The sequence below is a fragment of the Neophocaena asiaeorientalis genome, unplaced genomic scaffold (assembly GCF_003031525.2).
Source record: "Neophocaena asiaeorientalis asiaeorientalis breed wild unplaced genomic scaffold, Neophocaena_asiaeorientalis_V1.1 scaffold330, whole genome shotgun sequence".
Classification (NCBI taxonomy): domain Eukaryota; kingdom Metazoa; phylum Chordata; class Mammalia; order Artiodactyla; family Phocoenidae; genus Neophocaena; species Neophocaena asiaeorientalis.
Genome location: NW_020175667.1, coordinates 2,154,815 through 2,181,477, shown reverse-complemented (window position 1 = coordinate 2,181,477; position 26,663 = coordinate 2,154,815). Strand labels below are relative to the sequence as shown.

Sequence of the window (26,663 nt, the reverse complement as noted above, 5' to 3'; positions counted from 1 at the left end):
TTTGCCAATTCCTAAACAAATCAACTATTTTCCGGCCTTTGGGTCTTTGCTCTGACTTTATCTCAATCATTAATGCTCCTTACTATTACTCAGAAATTCCAGTTATTCACAAAGTTTTCTCTCATGCTTTTTTCCCTTCCCTGGGAAGAGAGGGTAGCATGGATGAATGACATGGCTTCAAGTGGGTGTTGGTCAATATAGAAAGATGTTCTTTTTTCACCACTCTCTGTAAGAGCAAAGAAACTAGATAGATGACTTCAGAGTTGAAGAGATGTGTGCCATAGTGATTTGCCCATAATGGGCAATAGGAAACCTCATCACCACAAACTAAAGAGGGGCAAGTGCCCTCAGCTTAATATAGTTGAGTTTGCCTTCAAAATGGAAGGCAAGAAGGAAACAAACAGAAGGAAAAAAATTTTCTTTCCCTCTTTGCTTCTCTGTCTTTATGTTTGACAACCCATTCTCTCTATTTGAGATACGGAGTACTTATGATACATGGAATGGCTACATTTGCGGGAAATATTTTTAAGGAAAATTGGCAATACACCGTGAGTAAAAAAGTATATAACATATATTAAATTTCTTCCATAGTGTAAAATTGTTAAAATTTATTTAATGATTACTGATTTCACCTCTCTGTGGCTACCATTCTTTCTTTTACTTTATATTTAAACATCAAAGATTATCTGAAGATTTATGTAAACTATTACCAAAAAAAGACAATGATTATAAGAAAAGAAAAACAGTGATTTATCAATTAGAAAGTAAGCCATTTTTGTGATAACTGGCTTTCTTTCATAAATGTAAACATAACCATGAAAGTTGAAACCAAAACTAGGTAAAACTGCGAAGGTAGAGATTCTTCACAAATTACAAGCAATCCATGCCAATTTGACATGTTATAGACACAAACATAATCAATACATATTTAAACATTTAATGAAAAATGAATTTGTGTAACATAGCCAGATTTATTCGTGTTTGCATCTTCCATCTTTCCAAAATTTCTCAGGTTTAAAAATTGCTGAAAGGCCAAAAAAATCTCAAATGTATTCAAGCTGTTAAGGAAGAACTGCAGATAGGACATTAAGCTGTTGCAAAATGGTACTGAGCAGTAAAATACCATGATAAAGTGGCATCTTGCTGTATCTCCATTATGTCTTCAGCACTAAAATTAATTTATGATCAGTCATCAATTCATTTACATGTTGTTTTATGCTAAATCCTTCCTTGCTGATAGATGCTCATCCTTAGACCCATTAAGCTAGAGTAAAGTGTATGCTTTATAATATGACCCTGCTAATTGTTGCATTACCATTTTTATGAGATACAAAACCTGGCTGTCCCCCATTTTTTCAGCCAATATTTAGTCCAGGAGCTCTTCCTATTAAGTGCAATCTGTCTAACTATCTGTTAAATAAAATCTTCAGCTCTAAGTGTCTTTGGAAAAATCAATCCAAATACTGACCTCTGCCTAGATGTAGAAAAACATTTCTAATATTTAGAAGTTCTTTCACTCAAACATATTGAATGCACAACAATTCACCTACATTCCTCAGAGAGAAAGGAATGTGTAATATAAAAGGGAAAGCAAAATAAGAAATTAAAAAATCTCTTCCTTGCCACCTATGACACCTGCTAATTTGTTCTACTCAGATAAAAACTGAATATATGATATTCCACGTTTATCTGTTAAATTTTGAAGTGTGTATTTAATTTCTTTTTAAATAATTCAGAGCTGTGGAGAATGTCTAAGAAAATTATTTAGTGATTTTTAGCATTACCTCTGAAATTTCCTTATTACAAAAACATTTTCCTTAAATTTTTGCAACAAAAGCAAGAAATCAGGTCATGCTTTTAAGTGGCCAATTCTTTAAAAGCTGTGTGGTCAAGTAAGGTGGTGAGGCTGCCAGGTTTTACTGTTTTCAAAATAATCTGCTTTGGGACTTCCAGCAAAACCCTCCAAAGACATAAAATACAGAAAATATAGAGCCCCTATTTCCTTTCAACCAGGGTATTTACGTGGGGTTCAGCAGTCAAGGAAACTTTTGTTTCATTTAACAGCACTCACTCTCAGTGTTACTTTTTGTGATCACTGAGGCAGTTAGAACCTTGACTCCATGTTCAGGACATTTTTCTCCTGCCCTCTCTCCTATTGCCTTCTGTTTTTTTTTTTCTTTCCTGTGCTGGAGTCATTAAATACAGGAAACACTCACCCTTGACTCCCACCATGGAAGTCAAAGAAAAAAGTATTAAAGGTTTCCCCCAACCTGTTACCCAAAAGTGGTGGGTTTGGCATTTAGAAAGAAATATTACAAGCATATTCCTGAAGGCTGAAACAATCCTGTATATTTACTTTCTAGACAAAAAAGAGTGTGATGTGCTGTAATCAGAACATTTTTTGTACTTTATTACAACCAAGTAGGTTTAAACTGTAAGTATAAATTAAAATAAAATTATAAAAATGTGACTCCCGATGAGAGTTGAATTTTGTTGGCATGAGTCATTATAACTGAATATAGAATGAAATATGAGAAAAACAAATGATAAAAGTTACATCTAAAAATTTAATATTTTTGATCTTGATTAAGTGTATAAGGGGTAAAAATGAATGTTTCCAGAGATAAAATAATGTGTTGTATTTGTATAAATATATATTTATTCATATATGTATACATGCACACGCACAGAAAGGGAGAGAGAAGAACAGACCAGGAAATCATTTTCCTCTTAAATATGCTAAATCCAAAGATGAGAAAACAGTTGAGCATTTCCAGAGCAGGGATCATGATAACTGGTCTTTGGAGTAAGGCTGATTGATTTTGAACATTCTTCTGCCACTTATCAGGTGGGTGATCTTAAAGAAAGTCTTTAAACCCCTCTGTGCCTCAATTTCCTTATCTATAAAATGAGAATAAAAATAGGGTTGTGACAATTAAATGAGTTAATACATGTTAAAACCTTAGAACAGGGATCAGCAAACTTCTCCTGCAAAGTGGCATATACTAAATATTTTAGGCTTCGCTGTCTGTCATTTTTTCTTTTTGTTGGTTTCTTGTTTTCTTACAACCCTTTAAAAATGTAAGAAGCATTCTTAGCTCACTAAGCCACTCATACAAAAAAACAGGCAACTGTTTAGAAGAGTGCCTTGGGTGTACTAAGGGCTATATATGTGCAAGTTGTTGTTATTATTATTACTATTATTACCAAATCTAAATTCCTAGCCAAGTGGCTGGAAGGAATAGACTTTGAATAAATATTTGTTGTGGAAATCAATAAATAACAGATTTTCAAATACATTTTCCACGCCTGAATGTTATGGACGTCCCCCTAAAATTCATATGCTGAAGCTCTAACCCGTAATGTTATGGTATTTTGAGGTGGAGCTTTTGGGAAGTAATTAGATTTAGATGAGGTCATGAGGGTGAGGTCATGAAAGTGGGATTAGGGACCTTATAAAAAGAGATCAGAGAGCTTGCCTCCTTCTCTGCCATGTGAAGACACAGTGAGAAGATGGCTTCCTGTAAGCCAAGAAGAGGGCTCTCACCAGAAACCCAATCTGCCCACACCTTGATCGTGGACTTGTCAGCTTTCCACTGTTTGTTGTTTAAGCCACCTAGTCTATGATATTTTGTTATAACTAACCAACCAGACTAAGACACTGAGATTATGGGTTATAGAATTACTGATATTTTCCTCTCTTCTTGTCCTTTTCCATTCACGAAGCATTATTTCAAAAAATTTAAAGGCCCTCATAAATTACTTAGTTTTTCCGAAAACATTTGAAAATAATATATTTATTCCTTTACAAAAATAGTCTCTGTACCTTGTTAACTGCTGATATTCCTTAATGTGGCAGCTGTTGGAATGCAACATATTTCAGAAGTAAAATTCTAAATAATTTTATATACAGTCTTATTAGCCCATCTTTGTGCTATCGCTGGGCTTTCGTTCTGGTTGGCTTTAGAGTTTCAAGGACTGGTACGTAACTGTTCTATTTCATAAAAAAATGGTCATTAGTTTCATGAAAATGAAAATAGAGAATTCAGATGAAAGTGATGACTAATTTACTCACACCACACACAAATTTAGAATTCAAGGTAATTTGAGGAAAAATCAGAATCCTCTCCGTGGGCACTTACCATCTTAAAAACATACAAAGCCAATGGAAATAGCCTCTGTTTTATTGCCCACCTCATTTAGCACCATTAAACTAGCCTTGAGTGTCTGAAGAAAACATAAACACGTTAGAGCAATATTCATTAGCATGTTGGTTTCTGTAGCATTTGATCCGTACACACATGCATCTCAGGGCCACCCCCAGGTACACATACACACATGCACACATGCTCTACTACACTCAACATCCTATGTATGCTCATATACATACTCCTACGTACACTCACACCTTACACATAATCACAAACCCAGGCTATACTTTCAGACACGCACACTCTTCTGTACACACACTCCCTACACACACATCCTTTTTTCTGAAAAACTATATTTACTTTTAACTTTTATTTACTTTAAATTACACTTACACCCTAGAAAGCAAATTAAATCTTTGATCATACCTTCCCCACAAAGTTATTGTAAATCCCCCAAAAAAACAAAAAAAAGAAAAAAGTTTCCTGCTTGGCTACTTTGGTATAGAGTGCAACTTCTTTTACTAACTAAGGAGAGATATTATTCATAGGATAAATTCATTGTGGAATGCATACCTAAACACCTTGAGGTTTTTATATATGGCAGTAATTAAGCACAGAATTTAAGTAGGAAAACAGACTTTTTCTTACCAATAAAAGCTTCATTTGGAATGAACATTATACCAGCTACAAGGGGAAATTCAGATTGTCTTTAACTGCAGTCATATTAACAGTGAAACATGTTATTAACAGGTGAGCATGTAAAAGTTCAAAATGGCCTTCTCCTGATTTATAGGTATATTTATCATCTTTGATACTATAATATTTAAGAAAAGAACTACATAGGCTGTGGCTGACTTTTATCATTGCAATTTTTACTGCATTCCTAATAGAAAAGAGCTCAGTATCAACAGTGAGACATGCAAAACTATGCAGATTTTACCCTGAAGGAGATTATGCTAGAAATTCAGGCAAAGGGGCTTAACATAATAGTGCAGTAATAAGTTAGCTCTCTGCATTCAAAGATTTAAACTTGTGCTCTGTCACCTTCAGTCGGATCTGGATTTCAAATCACAGCAGTTTATCTGCACTTCTTAAATCTTAATTAGCTCAGCATGCAGACAGCCCCCAGGTAAAAAGAAAACCTGAAAAGTGTAGGCTTGTGCATGACATTGTGTAATTCAGGAAGTCGTGCAGAGGAAACATGTAGGTACTCATGCTTCTCCATCACTTTCATAAAGGAATTTCCATCAGTGTTTTTGAACTATAACACACAGTGTGAAATGTGTGCAAATTAAGAAGCCATTGGAGGAAAAATGAATTAAATGGGACTGTGGTAAAATGCACTCCTAGAATGAAGAGTGTCATGAAAGTAATATAGAAATGGGTGGTATACAGAGAAGACTCAAGGATAGGACATGCATGGGCAACACATTTGTAGCACTTATATCTTTATAGTCACGTAAGAGGCATTTGCGTGCGTGTATCAAAGAACGGATACCTACTTGAATAGAAAGACTGAATTTTTACTTTTCTCCACAGTCACTGTGTACACATTAGGATTTAAGTTTTTTTAAATACAATTTGCTAAATTTAAATCCTTGGAAATAGGTGGCAATCCTGGGATCATCCTAGGAGACACCAGTTGCAGCCTTTCACTTGGTGAAGGAGGCCAGAGGAAGTCAAAGGGGTAAACAGCAAAAATAACTATTTCTTGGGAGAGAAGCAGTTATTGGATCAACAATATGAAATGCATAAATGTATAGTTTATCTCGCTATACATTTTCTCCACTCTAAAAATAATACCTTGTGCAACCTTAGAAAGCCTTATTCTGAAGAGTTGCTTATTTTCACCAGTGAATGATTTTACGGAGTGAAATATCAAGAAGCATTTTAAGATTGCATTCACTTTGTATGTTGCTCCTGATATACAAAATATATCATTTTTAAAAGTCAAGGTTTTTTATGTAATAGACTTGTTTCCCCAGTAGAGTGAACTTTTCATGAAAGCCCTGGATATAACTGAGTTTTCTTTCATGTCTTTAAAGCTTTTTAAAATTCATGAATTTTTCTTATCATTTTTGCAGCAAAGCAAAAGTATTTCCAAATCCTTTTTGAATTTTGTGTTTAATATTAACATATTAAAAATGTTAAAGAAATAGATGGAGTGGAATAAATCTTACATAAGAAAGTATTTGACTTTCGATGCATTTTAATATTACAAATGGGTCACTTATTCCTATTAAATCAGTTCCATTACCTGTCACAGAGCTGTCTAGATTGTCCGTACTGGATCCGGGCGTCTGTTCCAGTGCTCTCAGGGGCCTGGGGATTTCTAAAGCTTCCTCTTCATCATCAGCATCTTCATCTGGAACATCTGTTTCCAAATCGGAAATCAAAGCTCCGGACATATAACCTAATGGTGGAACCGGGGGCTGCGGAGGTTGATTATTGCTTTGAACATGCCTAGGATTCACAAGGGAAGGAAAAAAAAAAGTACTGGTTAGCGTTCCACAAAATTGTAATTAGAATGAAACAGGCTGCTGTGGTAACTAATTTTGTTTTCTTGCTTTCCTTTAACTAATTCTGGAGCTTACTATGCTTTCTTACATTTCAGCAGAGACAATGGTCTACGTATACATGACTTGCCAAAACAGTAACAACAGTATAGACTATTACACTCTTCTATGGGTATTTACGGGACGATACACAGAGGAAAAAGAGTACAGACCCAGCATTTTTGTGCAAATAAATCACCCGAAGGAGAATAGGAATATTCATCACACATATCTATTTAAAGCTGATTTTTTTTGGGTCCAAAAAGAATACAATTACATTCCCAGTTTTGTGTCAAAGTTCTACTCAGCCTGTGTAACCCACGTCACCTGCTGGCCCTTATGAAGAAAAGATGTCACATGAAAATCTAATACCAACACCTTCTCCCTCCAACCATGGCCCATTCGCTGCCTTACGAGGCTTTCCTCCTGCACGATCCCCCAGGAATCAGGCTGGGTGATTGTTTCCACTTTAACGAGTTTAGGTTAAACTGGGGAGGAATGGCTACTTTTTGCTCTAGCTAATATTTTTGCATCTGTCTTAGCCACCAAAGTCTTAAACACCTCAAAGGCAGAAAAGATTCATCTCAGCACTCTGTGTTTAGAACAGTAGGTGTGCCAAATAAACCAGATGCAATGAATGAATAACTCTAATTGCAACCTTGGGAAGTAGACAGAACTGGTATTATCACCTCTCTTTCAGAATTTTTTAAAGGGAGGTTCAAATTTAAGTGACTTAAGTTTCAAATAACATGGCTAGTAAAATGCAGAGCTGGACACTAGAGCCCAGTCAGCTCGTTTCGTGACTACTTAGGAGTTTTTTCTAAACCATAAAATGCTGAAGGAAAGTAAGTCTGTTATTTGTTACTGTCATTATAGAGGGAATATAGCATGTTTGGACACATTTGTCTTTTTTTTTTTTTGCCTTGATATAAAATACTTAAAAGACCACTGGATTTAAGGGCGATTTATGCATTTTTATGGTTAGTTTTTGAATTAAAGATACAAGATTTTCTTTAATATTTGCATTTATGGGGAAAATATTTCATTTTTCCAGAATTTGTTTAATATTCTTCTCCCAACTGCATTCTTGGACCTGTAACCAACTCCAATATTAACAAGATTCTAGACCTTTTAATGTTAAAAAAAACCTAAGATATTAGTTCTGGAAGCTACCTCAATATCATCAGGCCCACATTTTTAATTTAATAGATAAGGCATTTGAGGTCCCATTTATTATCTGGCATTCATCACAGCTCATCCATTGGAAAGTCAGGAAGTCATTTCCTAACTAATGCTTTCACAGAAAATCTTGAGTGTTGATGGCAACATCTTGCTCTAAGTGTAACCTCAAATTCTGTTTGTGAAGCAGGGATGGAGTGAGTCAAGTCATGAGTATGAGAATATAAAGTGATATTTATATACATGAGCCATTCTTGTCTAATAATTTTCACTTTGGTCCTGAGAAGGATCGAACAGACCAACACTCTAGTCCTACAGCACTGCTGACACCTCTTGATGGAACCAAGACACACTGAGTGGTGAAAGTGTATTCCTTGAATTCAGGAGAATTAGGAGATGAACAGGAAAAGGGTACGTAACATTTTTAAGTATCTTCTAGTAACAGGCACTGTGTTCTGCACTTCATGTGTCAATAGGAACAGAATCCCTGGAGGTGAAGCCTGGAATTATCATTTTTAAATACTCCTCCTGTGATGTCGATGTGCGGCCCAGATGGGCTGGCACTGCCATCCTAGTAGGGCAAGGTCCTGTGCGAGCACATGAAGACTCATACCTCCTACACGGGCCATCAGCATGGCATTCTGGAGGACTGTTGGATTAACAGAAGCATACTCAGAGAGAGAAGCAGGGTGTGCTCTGTGGGTACTTGGGGCAGGTGGACGAGAACTAGTTTGTTCACTCATTCAGCAAGTGTCTATAAAGCACTCACTAAGTGGGGCTCTAAGAGTGGAAAGACAGCAATAAACAACTCAGGTGAAAACCCAAGCCCCTGAATAATAACAGCTATAACGTGGCTAGATAATTTACTAAGTACTATACAAGTGTAAACTCATTTAATTCTCCCAAAAACAATGGTGTGAAATAAAGAATTTGACCTTGCCCAAAGAGAAGTTAGACTTTTGCCTTGTACTCCTGAGAGCTAATCTCTAAGCTCTAGAACATCCTGTCTGATAAAATGTCTTTGCTTGCAGAGGCCAGAGGCTCCTCCAGAAAGTCTTAACTATATGATTTATGGAGGGAACTTCGAGTCACAGGATATCAGCTCACCTTCTGGAGGGGCCATAGACCCTGGTCAGCCATGCAGATAGTCAACCACATCTATGTGACAGACCCCCCAGTAAAGACTCCGAAACTCAAGGCTCATGTGAGTTTCCCTGGTTGACCCATATCGTCACACTGCATTGCTGAGAAATTGTGCTTTTCACTACTCCACTGGGAGAGGACAAATGGAAGATCCGTCTTCGGAATTTCCTAGCCTTTCTCCCACGCATTTCTTCTCTTGGCTGATTTGAATCTGTATCTTTTCACTATAATAAGCTATAACTTCAAGTATAATAGCTTTCAGTGAGTTCTGTGGCTCCTTCTAGCGATTCTTGAACCTGGGGGTAGTCTTGGGGACTCTCCAAACTTGTACATAGTGTCAGAAGTGAGGGTGGTCTTGGGGGACTGCCCTCTCACTTTGTAGATGAGTCAATTCCTACTACCATCATCATTTTACAAATGGGGGACTGAATCACAGAAGTGTTAAGCGAATTGCCCATTGTCATACAGTTAGTAAGGAGTGGCAGTGGCAGTGATCCAGCCTTGGCTGACCCTAGTCAAATCCCAGACCAAGCAATCAGAATATCTGGGGTTGGGCCTATGCATCCAGGTTATCCAGATGATTCCAAAACACAGGCAGCGTTGAGAACCTCCAAGCTAGAATCTGTGCTTTAAAGGACTAATATGCAGGGCTTCATTTAAGTAACTTGAAAGAAATCCTCTGGCTCTCAAAGCAGCTGGCTGCAACTTCAATAGTTGTATTCTATAAAGCAGACTGATGCAAAATAATACTGTTTACCAGTAAAATGTCTTTGACCTTTGGAAAAACATCTGATGATTGAGAAAATGTTCAAGAACCTCTGGTTCTAAAAAAAAGAACCTATGTTTGTGATAAGCTTTAAATGATATTCCTGGTTTGAGTATCTCTTTGTATATTTAGTTGTATTTTTAAAACACATAGTTCATTAACACTGAGAATAAGACATCTCATTATCAGTTTATCCCAGTAGGTAAAACTACCAAAAAAGAAGCTAAGGTTCTTTCATAAAACTTTAACTTCAAGCATAGGACGTAAATCAACATAAGATAATCAGAAGTATGTTACTGAGATTTCATTTTTAGGAGTCAAACTTATATGTTACTGTTTGGGAGAAGGGGGAGAAAATAAGAAAAAAATAACTGCACAGAACTGTGAGAGTTGGTTCCACTTGTATTCCTGTCATATTTTTCACAGGATACATCAGCAGACTGCCATCTATACCTTATGAAAGTTTATGAATCAATGAGAAAAAAAGGAATTTGGGATTTGTAATTTATTCTAGGGGCTCTTTTGTGTGTGTGTGCGTTTACTGTTACTAACATTGTTCTTTTCTGTCTCATTTAGTTCAGCCCAAAGAAGGTCTTTTAATAACTGACACGGACCATATGTGATTTGCAGAAGCTTACATTTACATATTCACAACCACATACAGAATTAATCACAGGCACTTTGAAGAATCTAAAAAGAGTCCTTCATTATGGTGTTGGAAGTGAGTTCAAGGATAAGCTAATTGAAGCTAAACTGTAAATTAGAAAAGATTCTGGTGTAGCCAAAAGTACTTGAGCCTGAAATTCAGCAGATCTGAATTCTTGCTCCAATTCACTCTAATTAGCTGTGTTACTTTGGTCAAATTATTTAACATTTCTTCAGTCAATTTCCTTATCTGGATGATGAAGGAGTTGTACAAAAGCATTTCTAACCCCAGCTGTAAAGTTCAGTGAGACTCTCTTGTGAATTTAATGTGAAAGAACGTTTCCTCTATCCATGTGTTGAAAGCATGGGTCCCCTGACCTCATGAAGATATTTACCATGTTTGCTTTGCTATATCAAACTGATAGGCCCTTGTCAACTCATCCAGGTGAGCCTGCAGCATGGGCTGCATCTCTTCCCGTGGGGAGGGAGTTAGAGTTGCAGTGGACTGCTGTCCAAAGGAAATGGCAGGGGAAGAAGCCACGCCTCGGACAGGAGGTGTTGGGACACGATCATCATCTTCTTCCAGTTCATCTTCCATACCCTGGTGTAAATAAGTTTGTACTGGTAATGGTGGGCACCAGCTATCACTGTCATAGCTGAAATTAAATGAGGAAAAAAAGCACATTAACACTTAGGCACACACACACACCCACACACACACACACACACACACACAATTACACTGGCAATGAATGGCAACCACAGTAGCATCTAAGATGTTCTCCCAGTTTATTTCCTCCTGATTTCTGGTTGTTGGCACTACTATAGTAAATCACCTGGCTGTTATCTAATTTCTAATCATAAGTACATCGGTTATCTCAAGATCTCAATTTATTCTTAAAAGATCTTTTTAGCTAATTGTTACCCCGACAGTCACAAAAGGCAATAACTTCCCAACAAAGTTACTGACGTAGAAAAACCAAATTTCCAATTAAAGACAATTAATGAATTTAGTGCTTGTAGATTTAACTACTTTCTTCTCTTGTTCATTCTTGTGCACCAAAAGAATATGCCAATATTCATTTAAGAAGTGTTTGATAATTTTATTTACTCTTATTCTAGATCTATGCCAACCTTTCAATCCATATGACATGTCAATCATTAAGACTTCGTGCCACAAAATGTATTCAATAGCCTTTCAACTGTCTTAATTTTCTTAATATTTTCATTAGAAACTGATGTCTCCTTGTATCTCAACATCTCAAACCTATAGAAACAGAAGTTTAAAACCTAATCCTATAAAATATATATTAAAAAGAAAAACAACAATTTTAAAAACAGCATGTTTTAGGGATTCTGGTTAGGGAACATAGAAAATTAATCCAAAATGCTTTAATTGTGACACAAAATCAGTAGCATTTTTATTTACACATTCTCTGTCGTGCTATTATTTTCTTAAGTCAAATAGATCCCCAATGCACTTTTAAAAGACTTAAGGATAAGATAAGCAATTTTATTAGATGTAATTGTCCTATAAAGTCAACCTCTTAAATATCCCCCAAGTCTTTATTCTACACTTCACCTCTACTCCCACGATCACAGATCAATCTCCTTCTGGGATGAACCAGCGCATTAGCTTTCCTAGTCTCTTGGAATGTCATCATCATCCCTTCTATATCTTCCATACAGGCAGTCGGATTATATTTCTAAAATCTTCTTTCACATCACACCTATGCTTAAATTATTAGTGATATTGCTAATGTAAGAAAAAGTTCAAACCCATTAGCAAGGACTAAAAAAAGATACTTCCCCATCTCATCAGCCTATTATTCTAGCTTAATTTCCCATTATTTCCCCAACACCAGCCTACTCTATGTTTTTTTAATCTCTGGGTCTGTATATGACTACTCTCAAATCATGTGACTCTGAGCTCCTGCTTCTCCTTCAAGGTTCAAGTCAAATGTCCTCAGTTTTGTGAGCCTTCTCTGCTCCCACCATATGGAACTGATTACAACTCCATAATACTTATACTGTGCACTCCCCATGTTATACTGGAATTATTTGTCTCACGTCTCTTTTTCCCCACTATTCTATGAGATCCTTAACTCGAGAACTCTGTAATTCTCCACTTTGCATTTCCAGCACCTATTACAGTATCTAGCATATAGGTTTCTATTACAGAAACTGAAAATAGAATGAATATTACAAATATATATATCTAGTCTTGATGTCCCTTACAAAACACTAATTTGTAAATGTCCAGATGATTCTTGAATAGTTTCACTGGCGTGTCTTTCCAATTATCCTGTTTAAAAATGAATTTGTCAAAAAGCCTATACTTGGATGTTTATAGCAGCTTTGTTTATAATTAGTGAAACTTTGAAGCAACAAAGATGTCTTTCAGTAGGTGAATGAGTAAATAACTCGTGGCGTATCCAGATAATGGAATATTATTCAGTGCTAAAAAAAAGTGCACGATCAAGCCATGATAAGACATGGAGGAATCTTAAATGCATATTACCCAAGTGAAAGAAGCCAACCTGAAAAGGCTACATACTGTATGACTCCAACTATATGACATTTTAGAAAAGGCAAAACTATGAAGACAGTAAAAAGATCAGTGGTTGCCAGAGGTTAAGGGGAGGGAGGGATGAACAGACTGAGCACAGAGGATTTTTACAACAGTGAAACTACTCTGGATGATACTATAATGGTGGATACATGTCATTATACACTCATCCAGTTTTTCTTTGTACATCGGCACACAGAATGTACGACACCACGAGTGAACCGTAAAGTAAACCATGAATGTTGGGTGAGAATTATGTGGCAATGTAGTTTCATCAGTTTAACAAATGTACCACTTTGGTGGGAGCTGTTGATAGTGGCAGAGGCTATGCATGTGTGGAGGCATGGGAAATTGGGAAATTATGTATTTTTTTGCTCAGTTTTGCTGTTAACCTACAACAGACCTAAAAAAATAAAGTCTATTTAAAACTCCTCAAGTTATCATCCTTTGATTTGACCAACATGTGTCAGGTAACTGGATCTTTTTATAGAGCATAAAATCCAGTGGGGGGAAAAAAAAAAAAATCCAGTGGGGCAGACTGATATGTAGCAAATAATCAAAGATACCAAGTATTATAAGAATAAAGCAGGGAGGCTGAAATTAGTTTGGGGCTTGGGTGAGGCTCTGCCGACCACTGAAAAAGGGGATATTCTAGGTAACACATGAGAGGGCCCAGAGGAAGAGAAAATTTAAAGTATTTGAAGAACTCAGCTTTCTAACTGGTAACAGCTGGCAAATAGAGAAGGTTGGTTATAGATGAGGCAGGATAGGTGAGTATGTGCTAGATCATGAAGGGCTTCATCAGCCCCAAGGAAGAGTTTGGAATTTTGCCTGTGGGTGATGGATAGTCACTGAGAGGTTTCATACAGAGTGTGATGACATCTTTGGCTGTTAAATTTTCATCTCTTGTTGAGGGTACCTGAATAATCTTCTACCTCGATGAGTTGCAAACTGAATACTTTGTTTCAGAAGCCCTGTATAATCTGATAATATCTCTCCTGAAATGTCTTTTACATTTTAGTATCAGGCACACTTTATTGTGTTACAAATAACCACTTTTATATATTAGAAAATATCAACAGTTAAACTTGTATTCCCATTTCTTGGCTATATAAGTACCAGTGTGACCCGAGAAAATATATTGCTCTAAAACGATGGCATTTTTAATGTTTTTTATGTTGGAGATCACAGTTAGATTTCATTCGAAGATAAGAGTCTGTGGTGTAAAAGGTTCATAACGACTATCCCAGTTGGATTCATTGCTTTTAATTTTCCCCATCTTCTAATCAATCTTGCACATCACTTACACTTTCCGTCTATGAAAACATCAGAACTCTTGGAATAAAACATTCACTTCACTTTACTCTGTTCTGTCCATTAAATGTGTCAAAGCCTCAACCTACCTTTTCAGATGTTTTCTTCAGTTTCTCAACAAGAATCTCCTGCTCAAAAGAAATTGGTTTGTTTCCTCCTTTCTTTGTACTTTTCCATCCTGGTGCATTAGTTTAAAGAATTCAACTTATTTCAAATAAGCTAGACTCCTCCAATTTCACCTAGCTTACTCTTACAAATCCTTCAAGCTACAGGCTAAATCCCATATCTTTTATAAAGATTTCCCTGATGAGGCCAAATAGCACTGATATATAACTCTTCTGAACTTGCACTGATAATATTTTTGCACATTTACTTGAAAATTGATTATACACTGTCTTCTGCTATTTCCAATGTTGATTTCTGTAACCGTTGTCCAATTTATTTTAGTATTTAACCTTTCACATGTTAATAGTATTTTTTCCTCAAGTGGATTTAAGCTACATTAACATAATGACATTGAACTATTCCTGTTTGGCCACATCTGACATAATACCTTAAAAATAGTATATGATAAGCATATTTATTGATTTGAAATGAAAACTCACAAACTGCTTATTATTAAGAATGCTTAGGTTTCTTTCCTTAACTTACTTAACTTTAAATGCTATATTATTAAGTCAAACAAAAATATGTATAAGTAGCCTAATTTTTTTAAAAAACTGCCCATTTTCAATATGGAATATGCATCCTGTTATACTTCATCAATAGTTATAATTAAATTTATTTCATAAACTTGTTACAAAATAGCACAATTTTATTCTATAAACTAGTACATGTACTTTCCTTGCTTACATAGACTATTGTCAGGGATGTCCTACCTTTGAACAAAGAAAGAACATTTATATATTCAATCTTTCAAATGGAAGTAGGCAATTATCTCCTAAAATTTCCCTACCTTATAAGTAGTAAACTATTCTTACTTCAAATAATTCAAAGGGAATACACATATGGAATGAAAATACATACAGAACATAAGAAAAGGAGTAAGTAATGGTACATATATCATGTGTTAAGGTAACATAAAAAATTGTAATTAGTTTTACTCAACTCATTTATTTATTATTCAAATACCATCAGGCAAAGGAGAGTCTACCATAAAATATGAGTTTTAACATTATACAATTACATTGCATAATGTACAAAATGACTAAAAAATATTCTAATTGCTATTCCATTTAACTAGAATGGGTGTTTATCATCAATTCTGCCAAGTCTTTTCTACAATCTAGAACAGTAGTGAGCAAACTCTGTCCCCCTGTGGAACAGAAGCAGAACTAAGAAAAATCCATGGATTCATCTCAGTCGTTTGTGCAAGAAGTGGAAAATAGAGAGAGGGGGATAAAAGAAAGTCTAGGTGAAGTACATGAGAGAACAGGTCAAAGAAATTTGGGGTACGGTGCAAATCATATGATGGCGAGAACTGTGCATCACCTCTGAGGTATTCATGTCTTAATTCATTCCAGAACAACAGATACTTAGGTTTTGTGCAGTTTCTGAAGAAGGGCAAGAAAGTAATAGATGACTCTATGAATGTTATGTAAAGCATAGTTCTGGTTTTAGAGTTTCCTTCATATTTACAGATGTATATCTTATTTGAGCGATGAAAATTCAACTTTTTCTTGTAGTAACCTAAAAAGACTGTGAAAATGATTCTAATGCCAATCCAAAGGTCTTTTGGCCAACGTTTCCTAGAGAAGCTTTTGTTCTTTGACTTCCTGTCAGTGAAATATGAGGCATCATATTATCTGTCTTGCCTGGTGAATAATAAGCAGGATGGCAGCAAATCAATGTTGCATGTGAACTAACTTGTGAAAGGCCAGATACAAACACCAAACTACTAATAAAAATACAATAAAGTTCAACAACCACGAAAGCCTGCCAATTTCTAATTGCAATAGCAAAACAAAGCATTAGTTTTCTATTGAATTACTACTGAATTCTTCCTAGCATCATATGATTACATTAAAATACATTATATTTATAGCTAAGAACAAACATTTTGATACATTTTTGTCTAGCTGAGAGAGGCATATTGATGAGAGAGAACATTTACCATTGTTGATATAGTACTGAATTAACAAATCATTGTCTATTAGGACAATGATTTGATAACTTTTGATATTTAGTATTGTGGGGGAAAAATAGCTCAAGAAAGGCCAAGAAAGAAAATTGATGATATCTAAGCTCTTAGAAACAATATTAAACATTGTAATAAAAAGCAAAAGACAATCTTTTCAAGATTGTGATTATTCTGGGCTAGATACATTTCTAAAATCTATCCCTCTCTCTCCATCCCGCTGCCATTGCCTTATTTTATTCTCTTATCATTTTCATGGTATTGGCCATTCTGCTGCAAAATCCCATACATTATCTACCTGCCCTAGCCTCATGTCCTCCAATCCATCTTCTATACCCAAAGATCAGAATTCCTCTAAGACATACAAGACTTCACAACTGGCCTCACGACACCTTCTCAAATTATCTTCTATCCTGTGCATGTTTCAAGCTCAACAAACCTCATATGGCAGAAAGACATAGACAAGCAACTAGAATGCAATGTGATGAGTATTACAATAGATAAGTAAGTTTAAGGAATAATGACAAATAAAGGAAAGGTAAGTAACCTTAACTAGAATAGGGTGGGGTTTCAAAGGAAGAGTAGGAAGTACTAAAGGAAAACTAATGGAACTATTCCTTTTTTTCCTCATCTTTCATTTTATTTCTATTTTATGCCTTTGGCTAAGAAAATTTCTCTCCATCTGCACGGCAAATAGTGACATTAGTAATATTTTGTTGTACTCATTGGTTAGAAATCTATTCTGATGTGGAGATTACTTTATGTTAGGGACTACTTCTCATTATCTTTGTCCTTTTTGCTTCTGGCTCAGAGCCTGGCACCCAATAGACACCCAACACTGGGTACTATTATTTGTGAATAAGTGATTCAAGATTCACGTCAAAACTCAACTTCTATAGGCTTGCCCCAGCCTTATCTGGCATACATGGTTATCCCTTTCTGTATGCAAGTTATTATTTTGTACACATTGCTTAGCTAGGGCTCGCCATACAAAATAGTGTGTGTGTGTGTGTGTGTGTGTGTGTGTGTGTGTGTGTGTGTGTGTGGTTTCTGGTCTCTACCTCTGAATTCTGTGAGTTTCCTAAATCAGGGATCACATCCTCCTTATTAATTGTGTTTTTGTTTCTTTCATCTCTTTTGCTTTCCTTTCTGGCACTGGGCTTAACAGTTCTTATGTACTTAAAAAAAAATAATGTATGTTGAATAAGGTCTCTATTATGATATACTAAAACAACAAAAGCAAAATCTACATATCACCATAAGAAGTACAATTGCTGAATCCTTATTTGTTAGAAATAAAAATTATTAAAAACAGGTGACTTCTAAAGTTTTTTTGTTGTTTCTATTTCAAGAAAACTTTAAATTTGCATAAGTTTCAAATCAAGGCATATAAACTATTCTATAAAAGCTCAAAGTTAGGGCTTCCTTGGTGGCGCAGTGGTTGAGAGTCCGCCTGCCGATGCAGGGGACGCGGGTTCGCGCCCCGGTCCGGGAAGATCCCACATGTCGCGGAGCAGCTGGGCCCGTGAGCTATGACCGCTGATAAAAAAAAAAAAAAAAAAAAAAAAAAAAAAAAAAGCTCAAAGTTAATATCATGAAGAGCAGAGTATATAGAAAATATTTAAAAATCTTTTTTCAGTATTATAAGGTTTTCACATTAGAAAATACAAAAATATTAAAAAGAACAAGAGATGGACAAACTCATCGTCATCTCAAATCTGCTAATCAAGATTCCAAATTACCTACAATATTTACACTGAGTTCAAGACTTTATGTTTATAAATGTTTAACAACACTACTTTTCTCTCCCCAGTTTACAAGTTCTATTTTCTTATTTTCTAATTACAGCCTTTAAAATGCATTTTTCTAAGCCCTGTAATAATATTTTCTTGTGAAATACACACCGCTGTTCCCTGCTTCCCTGCCTAGGAATTGTGTGACACTAACATATTTTATTATTGATATGTATTACATAAGATCATGGGCAAAATTTTGTTTTTAAAAAAGTCAGAGAAAGAAGGTATACTTTTAACTTCCCATTTCAGGTGTGAACGTTTTAACAAAAGTACAATAAAAATGACATGCATATATATGGGAACTACAATCTCACAAAAGCAAATGAAGCCCTTTGGAGGGAAAGAAAGATATAGAGAAAAAATATGGAGGTATGCTTATTTATATATATGCATGCCCATCTATCTATCTATCTGTGTATATAATGAATATATAGAGTATATGTGTATATATATTAGGTAACTGTAAGAAAAAGCAAATGGAATCTTTTTTCGGAAGCAAATGTGATAAAGAAAGTTCTAGTTAGGAAAATTAATCTGGAGACCTCAAAGACAGCAGTTATGTAAGAAAAAAGGAGATGGAGAAAAATTATAAGCATGTGCATGTGATCTTTATGTAAAACAAGATAGGAAATAAAACCATTATTTAAATAAACTGAGATATTTTAATACCTAAATACTTCTAAATAAAGGAAAACTTGGAATAAAAATCTGCCTCTATTCTGCATTTTTCAGTTTCAGTCAAAAGCAAATTGTGAGGAAGACAGAGCACTTAGAATTATTAAAATAGAAAAAGAGACTATGTTTCTTCTGACTAGCTATTTTTTTTGGATTAAAAAATAAACAGTATCAATGTCTTTCTACTTCAAAATCAATTAACACTTAAACTAACAGAGGAAAGCAAACTAATTCTTGTGAGATGTTTGGGAAAGAATAAGGAAGCTGGTCACTTAACTTAAAACTCTTAAAGGAAATTTTCTAACTTAAAAGGTTTTGTTACAGAGTGTGCATTGGCTTGAACCTCCTTTATTGTTCGGACCCCTAAATTCCCATCAAAGCTGATGATTAAAGTCCTACCCACTGGCCAGATCCCTACAATTATCCCATTGTGATGGAGCTCAACAGTGGGCGACCTGCTATGGCCAGACATCAAGTCATTAGAGAAATGCGAGGGATGATGAAGAAGGTTATTTTAATTTCCTTTTCAGCCCTTCTCAGGAGTGCCTCTTTAGTTCACAGAGCTCTGGGTTACTTGCTTTCAAACTAACAAGCAATATTATAAATGGAGGCTGCATTATCATGATTGCAGACAATCTAAGGCACTTGATGGCCAAGGATTCTACGTCCTCAATATGTGCTGTGTTGTATTTATCAGCTAAAAATATATAGATGGGGCAAACAATAAAAGGGGTGGGGGAGCAATGAACAGGTTGGGAAGGCAGCAGGGAAAACAGGAAGACGACACAGTATCAAGACAAAAATGCATAACAGAGAAAGGAGGATAGCCCTGGGCATTTTGCTGGTATATGAGATATTTTTACCCATTTTCTTGCAGTTCCACTGCATAGTGTTCCAGCTCTGTACCAGGAAGGGGCTGGACTGGGGGAGGAGGTAGCGGAACATTGGCCCAGGTTGATCCATTGTTTTTCTGTGCTTTAGAAGAGTTTTTATTTTTCTTCTTTTTTCCACCTTTCCCACCTGAAAATAATAATACATTTATTCAGACATAGTGAATATCATAAGAAACAGAGTATATCAGGCAGGAAGATGTATTTATGTTTTCAAAACACCAGAATCAGTATGTTACAGCTGTTAAAAGCTATAAACAATGAAATGATATAATAAGAAAAACATTTTTATAAATCACTCAAAATGATATTGTTTCTTTCACAATGCATTAACTGCAGAATTGAATAAACCAAAAACATGGCTGCGGTAGCAAAAGCTAATTTATTGATTTATTCACGTTTGCTGCCTCCACATTTTCATTGTTAGATGAAATAATGGGCCATAACAAATTCTTTCAAATGTCAGATTTTAGTGCGTTTATAATGCTCCTTTGCATAATCTGTCTCAGTGGAAAATGCAGTATCTAAGGATACAGGCTAAACTTTTCCATTAGAATTTACTCAATTTAATTAATCCGGGCGAGTAACAGTTTTCTCTCAAAAGTAACTTATAAAAATCAATCAACTACAATCTGGAGGATACTTATAAATCTTTCACAATGATATGTTTTATAGAATTTCTGACTAATGAATGGCACAATTATTTTTGCCTATAGTGAGAGTAGTTCTCAGATGTCTAAGCATAACATTTCTTAAAATTCCAAATATGGGGAAAATTAATGGAAATATAGTAATCAGTTTCAGTATTCTCATAATACAAATGAATTCATGTACAAAACATGAGCAGAAAGTAGGTTGGCAGCATATAAGCCATATCTGGAATTACCAGAGCTTAATGAAATAGAGTTTAAAACATATAAAAATATAGTTTTATCATTTGTTCAATGCAGTACTTTTTACTCCGCCAAAATTAAGTACATCAAGTTTCTTCCTAAGTGGACCACAGTTGGATGCAGAAATGTGTACTTCTTGAGCAGAATGACAAAAAATGTTTCAGGGGAACCTAAGTAACTTCTGTCACTCCCACTAGAGTCAATAGCTGTATCTCCAAAAAAAAATGGTATTGACCCCTTGGACTACATCTTTCTGGAACTAAAAGTTATGAGCATCAAATTGTAGCAGAGCTATCTAACAATAGAGATATCACTGAAGTTTACCTCATTTCTTTTCTTCTACCAATTACTAACCCGCATCAGCCAATTCAGAAAATTATAACAAGTCTGAGTGCCAGAAAGCGATGAAACTACTGAACTGGACATATACACTATTGCCAATTATGGAATTATGTCTGTTTACTAGGTGGTGTGCACATATACACACATATTTAAAAGAGCATCCCTGAAAACTGAGTGCTTTCACCTTTCCTTTCACTTCTTATCTTTGGCAGAAGAAGTATTAAGAGAAAGGAGAACAGGTATCTTCTGCTTTGAGGATAAGAGCTGGATCTCTGGGTTTGAAAACTAGTTTCTCACCTACTTGACAAGTTATTCATAGATATCACCTCAATTTCCATACATGTAAAAAAATATAAAGTTACTATTTTGGGAGGTTATTTTGAGTATTACAAGAGATAAGGCATATAAAGGGCTCAGAATGTATAGAATGTTCAATAAATGCCAGTCATTATCACACTCTCCCATCTCCTCTATCTCAAAGCAAACTCAATTCTACCTGTTTCCAAAGCCACTCCACACTCAACTCCTACCCCAATGAGGATCCCAGAAATAACCCGATTCTTAGAATAAAAATAATAAACCTGATTGAATTTGTAATTTTTGTGTTTAAGGTAGGTGAGCCTTAATTCTTTGTTTCTTGATCAGAACAATCATAAAAAGATTGTATCTTTCTCGGTAGTATCAGAACTATGTCTCAATACTTAAAAGAAGAATGGGTTGGGCGTGTGTTTTTCATAGCTTTTCCCTAGTTGTACCTCTTTTATCCCTTGTATATTTATATGTGTACTATGCTTTTTTCACTTTTTATAGCACTTTTAGAAATGTTATATGATCACCACCAGAACTGAGTGACACAAAGAGGGAAGTTTTTACATCTCCATTTTATAGATGAGAAAACAGAGGTTCTTTCTGAGTTTGTGGTCCATATTCACACAGTAAAAGGACAAGCAATTTAGAATGCAGCAGCTTTACTGGAAATTACAATTTCAGCAGCTCTGAACCCAGCTCTGTTGAAATCCTTGTCCAAGGTCAGGAAAGCCATTATCAACTCTTCCAAACAACTTACTTAAAAATGTGCCGTGGAAGCAGAGGTGATTCATAGGGGGAATTTGTGAGGGTTTTCCATACAATGTCTACTTTCCCCTCTTTGGGGGAAATTTCTGCATCTCATTGTGGGTACTTTTGGTAAGTATCAATCAACATGCTTTGTCTTCTCTAGAATGAGTTAAAGAGGTGGGCTCTTAGCATAATAGTGGCATATGATATGAGCTAAGAAAATTAAACTATCTGAGATCTATATCTTGATCTAAGTGAACCCACTGTGTTGCTGTTTACTTGCAACCAATGATCATAAAGCATTTTAAGGTGAGAACTGCCTGCATTATATTTTAGGGGAACATATTTTGATGACTTGCAAACATATTTGACCCGTCCCTCTTCAACTGAAAATGTAAATATTTGGATTTATATTTACTTATGCTAAACAAATGATTTCTATGTAAAAAAAATTATGAAAATAGCTCATTTTAAAATTAAACTTATAGTCTATTTAAAATAATACTGGCATATAAAAAGATTTAGTTATTACTACTGGCACTGTGTTGTATATGCATGTATATATATAAAATTATGATTGCAGATACTATTTTGAAAAAATCTGTGTTTTATATTTTTTAATGGTTGGCCTTTTTAAGAGAAGTGCTAAGAACTTATGTATTTAATAAATCATAAGAGTGTTTCAAAAAGGGTGAGAAATTCATTCATATAACTCAGGAATGTCCAATTTTCTTTATTACTGTGATTATTTTAAATTTGTTTCATCACCGTGCACAAATTAAGAAAATCTTATAATATCAATATGATATGATCCAATATCCATAGGGAAGTTTGATCTTAAATCTAAGCTTTAGGAAGCATACCTCTGATTATAAGCACAAAACAAACTAATATTAAACTCAATTTGACTAAACTAAGAAGAGAATCATCACGTCACTCTTACCTCCTAAAGAATGCTTTCTATCACCAATTTAAGTAATTTTGTATTCAAATGTAGATGAAGTAGTTAATATAATTCATATACATATATATATATATGTATATATATATATATATAAATGTCACTCAGGAGATTAATGGATTCAGAAAAGCAGTAAGCACTATTGTGAATCATGTTCTGCTTACAATTACTCAAAAGATAACTTTAAAAACTCAGTGGTAATCAAGATATACAGAATATTTAATAAGGAATTCACAGAAGGTCTTAAACAATCCATGGCTTACAATATATAGATTAATATATATATATATATATATAGAGAGAGAGAGAGAGAGAGAGAGAGAGAGAGACTTTGCATTTCTTGAATGAAATAAGCCTAGGATAAAATTAATTTTTTAATTATTCAGTACAATTGTGGGATTCCTCATAAATAAATGACGGTACAAATGACATATAAGGTTATTCAAAAAAATTCCCCTATATAATTAAGCCAGTTTAAATTCATAACAGATGTTTAAAATTTTCTGCATTCTACAATGTATCTAATTCTACCAATAGGTAAGAAGAGCAAATGGCTCATTTTGGAGGGGAGAGAGAACATTAACATTTTCAGACTGAAAGTGTTTTATCTCTGAGGAAAAGTCATTTAGTAAATGTTAACCTAATGACGTAAAAGAATTAACTCTTTATGGCTTTGATGCCTCGTAGCCTGTGACATATCATAATATACCATAATCTTTTATTAAGGAACTGAGGTTAAAAAAAAACTTCATAGAAATAAATAGTATATCATAAGTATGAAAAAATAAGCAAATAAGGTCATGGCATCAACTAGAAATGTGCAGATAAAGTCGTCAGTCATACACCACATAGATGTTATGTTTGAAAGTTAGAATGTCTACTAGGACCTCCTCATTTTAGAGATGAGGATCCTTGGGCCTAGAGAAAATCACTGATATTCATTATGATAGGTATATATTTCTTTCCAGTAAAATGTGTTTTTCCCCACATGTGCTATACAATACCTGCAGTACAGACTGTTAGTTCAGCTGTTGTATCTTGAATATATATGAAAATTTACAGCACAAAAGAATTATCAATAGGAAAGATTAGGGGTTTTTTGGCAATTAAATGTAAAGAATAATGTCCCATATTAACATTCTTGTTTAGCGTGGTATCAGGACCTTACTCTAAATAATATCATTCAATAGAATACTATTACATAATATTTCAGAAAAATCGTCCAAAGATAGGAAGTCACATCACCAGACTCCTAATATTATGAACAATTGCCAAAATCATTTGCATTTTTGTTGAATTCATCTTTTGCTGTGCACACCATGGGGTTGACTTTCCTATAAGATCTTTTTATTGTAAAGTTCTCTGGACTCTTAAGTAGGGCTCAAGGCAGATCAAACTCATCTGATCCTTAATAATTCGTATTTAGTAAAATGGTACTATTTTTCCCTGAATACATCCTTGTACAATTAGTACATAAAGGGTGATGGTGAATTTTACCCCCTCCCCCAAATCATGATTTCATTAGGATAAACTGTTATTGTTATTTGAAAGATAAATGTCTGACAGTGAGTTGTGATCCAGGTACTTCTTCATGGTTGTTAGGAACACAGGTCATATGCTGGTGACAAACAAATATTTCTCCTTACTGTGACGAGACCAACCTGAGAGACTGCCACTCCTCTCTGAGCTGTTGTGAGAGCTGGTGGTGCTGAAATCCTGTGACTGGTTGTGTGGCATTCTATTAGACAATCCCTCAGCCAATCGGTAGTCAGGGATGTAAAGTAAGGCTAAGGGTTAAAGGGCAGAGGTCATAGTGGCATCATGTGATTAGTTCACAGCACAAGCCCATGCAGAACATGCAGTTAGCAACTCAGAAGCAGATGTCATAGGACAGTGGAGGCATGTTTTGTCTATCCTGCCTAATGGAAGTCGAGATGGACTATTGATCACTATTGAAAAAAGAGCTAAAAGGATGAAACTGATTGGTGTTGGTGTGTGGTGATAGTGACGACGGTGGTGGTGGTGGGGATTGTGGAAGGTACTGAATACATGCCGGTATATTTTTTAGTTTAGGTAGTGAACCTGGTGATGAATCACTAAACTGAACAACAAATACTAATTTCTATCTCATGCAAAAATGATATGAAAATAACTCTTCAGGAAGTAAGGACTTGACATACCATTGTTACCTTTGTTCTGATCAGGTAGAGAATAACCAAATCCCATCAGATCTGTTTTTTGCTGAATTGAGCTTTTCCACTGTGGATCAGGCAGATCAACAGCCAATTCATGTATGCTATTGGAATGCAGTATCTGTGTAGTGGCATATGGAGTAGCCTGTGTTATTTGGCTGGAACTGTTGTAAGTGGTTTTGGTCGTGAAGTCAATGCTGCTATAAATGGCTCCATCTGAGAGCATCGTTGCCGTTTTATCCCCTTGGCCTGGAACTGGTGGCAGCACATCTGTGGTGAACATAGGGAAATGAAACAATTTAATGATGCACAGGAAGCCCAAAACTATCAGGACTGAAGATGAAAAATAAACGTATCATGCCACACGTTTGCATTTCAGCTGAGATGGGCTTCATGAGCCAATGAAGGGTAGATGATATACAACCATCACCAAGCTATCAGCCTTGTGACAGGCAGGCCTACAGCTCGTCCTTCATGTCTCACTGGTTAACACACCCCTTCCCCCATTTTCTTCAACCGTGAATGAGAAGTTTGGTATATTTCACTATTAAAAAATGCTTTCAGATGCTCATTCTGTTTTAGAATCTATGAAATTGTTAGCTCTTTACTGAAGCAATAACAAAAGTGAATCTACAAATCATGGATTAAAGCATCTTTTTCCACTTTATCCCAAGAGACATGGAATATAACTGCTAAATAGATGCAAACATGTCCAAAATTATACTCTCCAAACTATGAGGCACTTTCTTCTGAAGTTTCAACTTGCTGTTTATCTGGGTTGATTTCACAGCTCCAGAAATGGAGTGTAACTAATGGTAACAATTTTTTTTTAATTGGATAACAAAGGAACATTTTCATGAATAAGTCATTTTCACAATACAGCAGGATTTAACTATAGAAAAAGCAATGAGTGATTAGCGAGTTTAGTTTATGCTACCAAATCTTAGAAGTGGAGAATTATAGTTTCAAGTTGTAACACAGCAAGTATAAAATTAAAATTTAGGAACAACACTGAATATCAATCAGTCCATTTATCACTTTGGTGCGCTAAATTATCTTTACATGATGCTTTTTATTTCAGAACTGCCACCTCTCTCCTGAGCACTTACTTTCCTTCCCAGAAGAAAGATACTAGTATCTAAAAAAAGAAAAAACAAACAAACACACACACACACACACACACACACACACACACTAATACTATTTTTAATCATGCAGAGTTAAAGTGAATATAATTATATTATGCTCCTTAATAATGTATGTTCTGAAAGTCACATTTCATAGGACATGAGGTCATCAACCCACTTGATCTCTTCATTATGGGAAATTTTCAACTAGTTATAGTACTGTAATAATGAACCAGGTTGTCTCAGTACCAAAACCAGCTTATGATCGCAAG

General features: G+C 35.2%; 1 protein-coding gene across 1 annotated transcript in view; it reads right to left on the bottom strand.

The window, feature by feature from the left end:
- The window catches only part of ROBO2 (roundabout guidance receptor 2), a 570,503-nt gene that overhangs the window by 20,260 nt on the left and 523,580 nt on the right, over positions 1 to 26,663 (bottom strand). Inside the window, exons 21-24 of the mRNA XM_024731557.1 lie at positions 25,253 to 25,534; positions 19,794 to 19,950; positions 10,835 to 11,095; positions 6,409 to 6,614 (exon numbers count right to left, since the gene is read on the bottom strand). Coding sequence (XP_024587325.1) covers positions 6,409 to 6,614; positions 10,835 to 11,095; positions 19,794 to 19,950; positions 25,253 to 25,534 — 906 coding nt within the window. The remainder of the gene's footprint in view (positions 1 to 6,408; positions 6,615 to 10,834; positions 11,096 to 19,793; positions 19,951 to 25,252; positions 25,535 to 26,663) is intronic.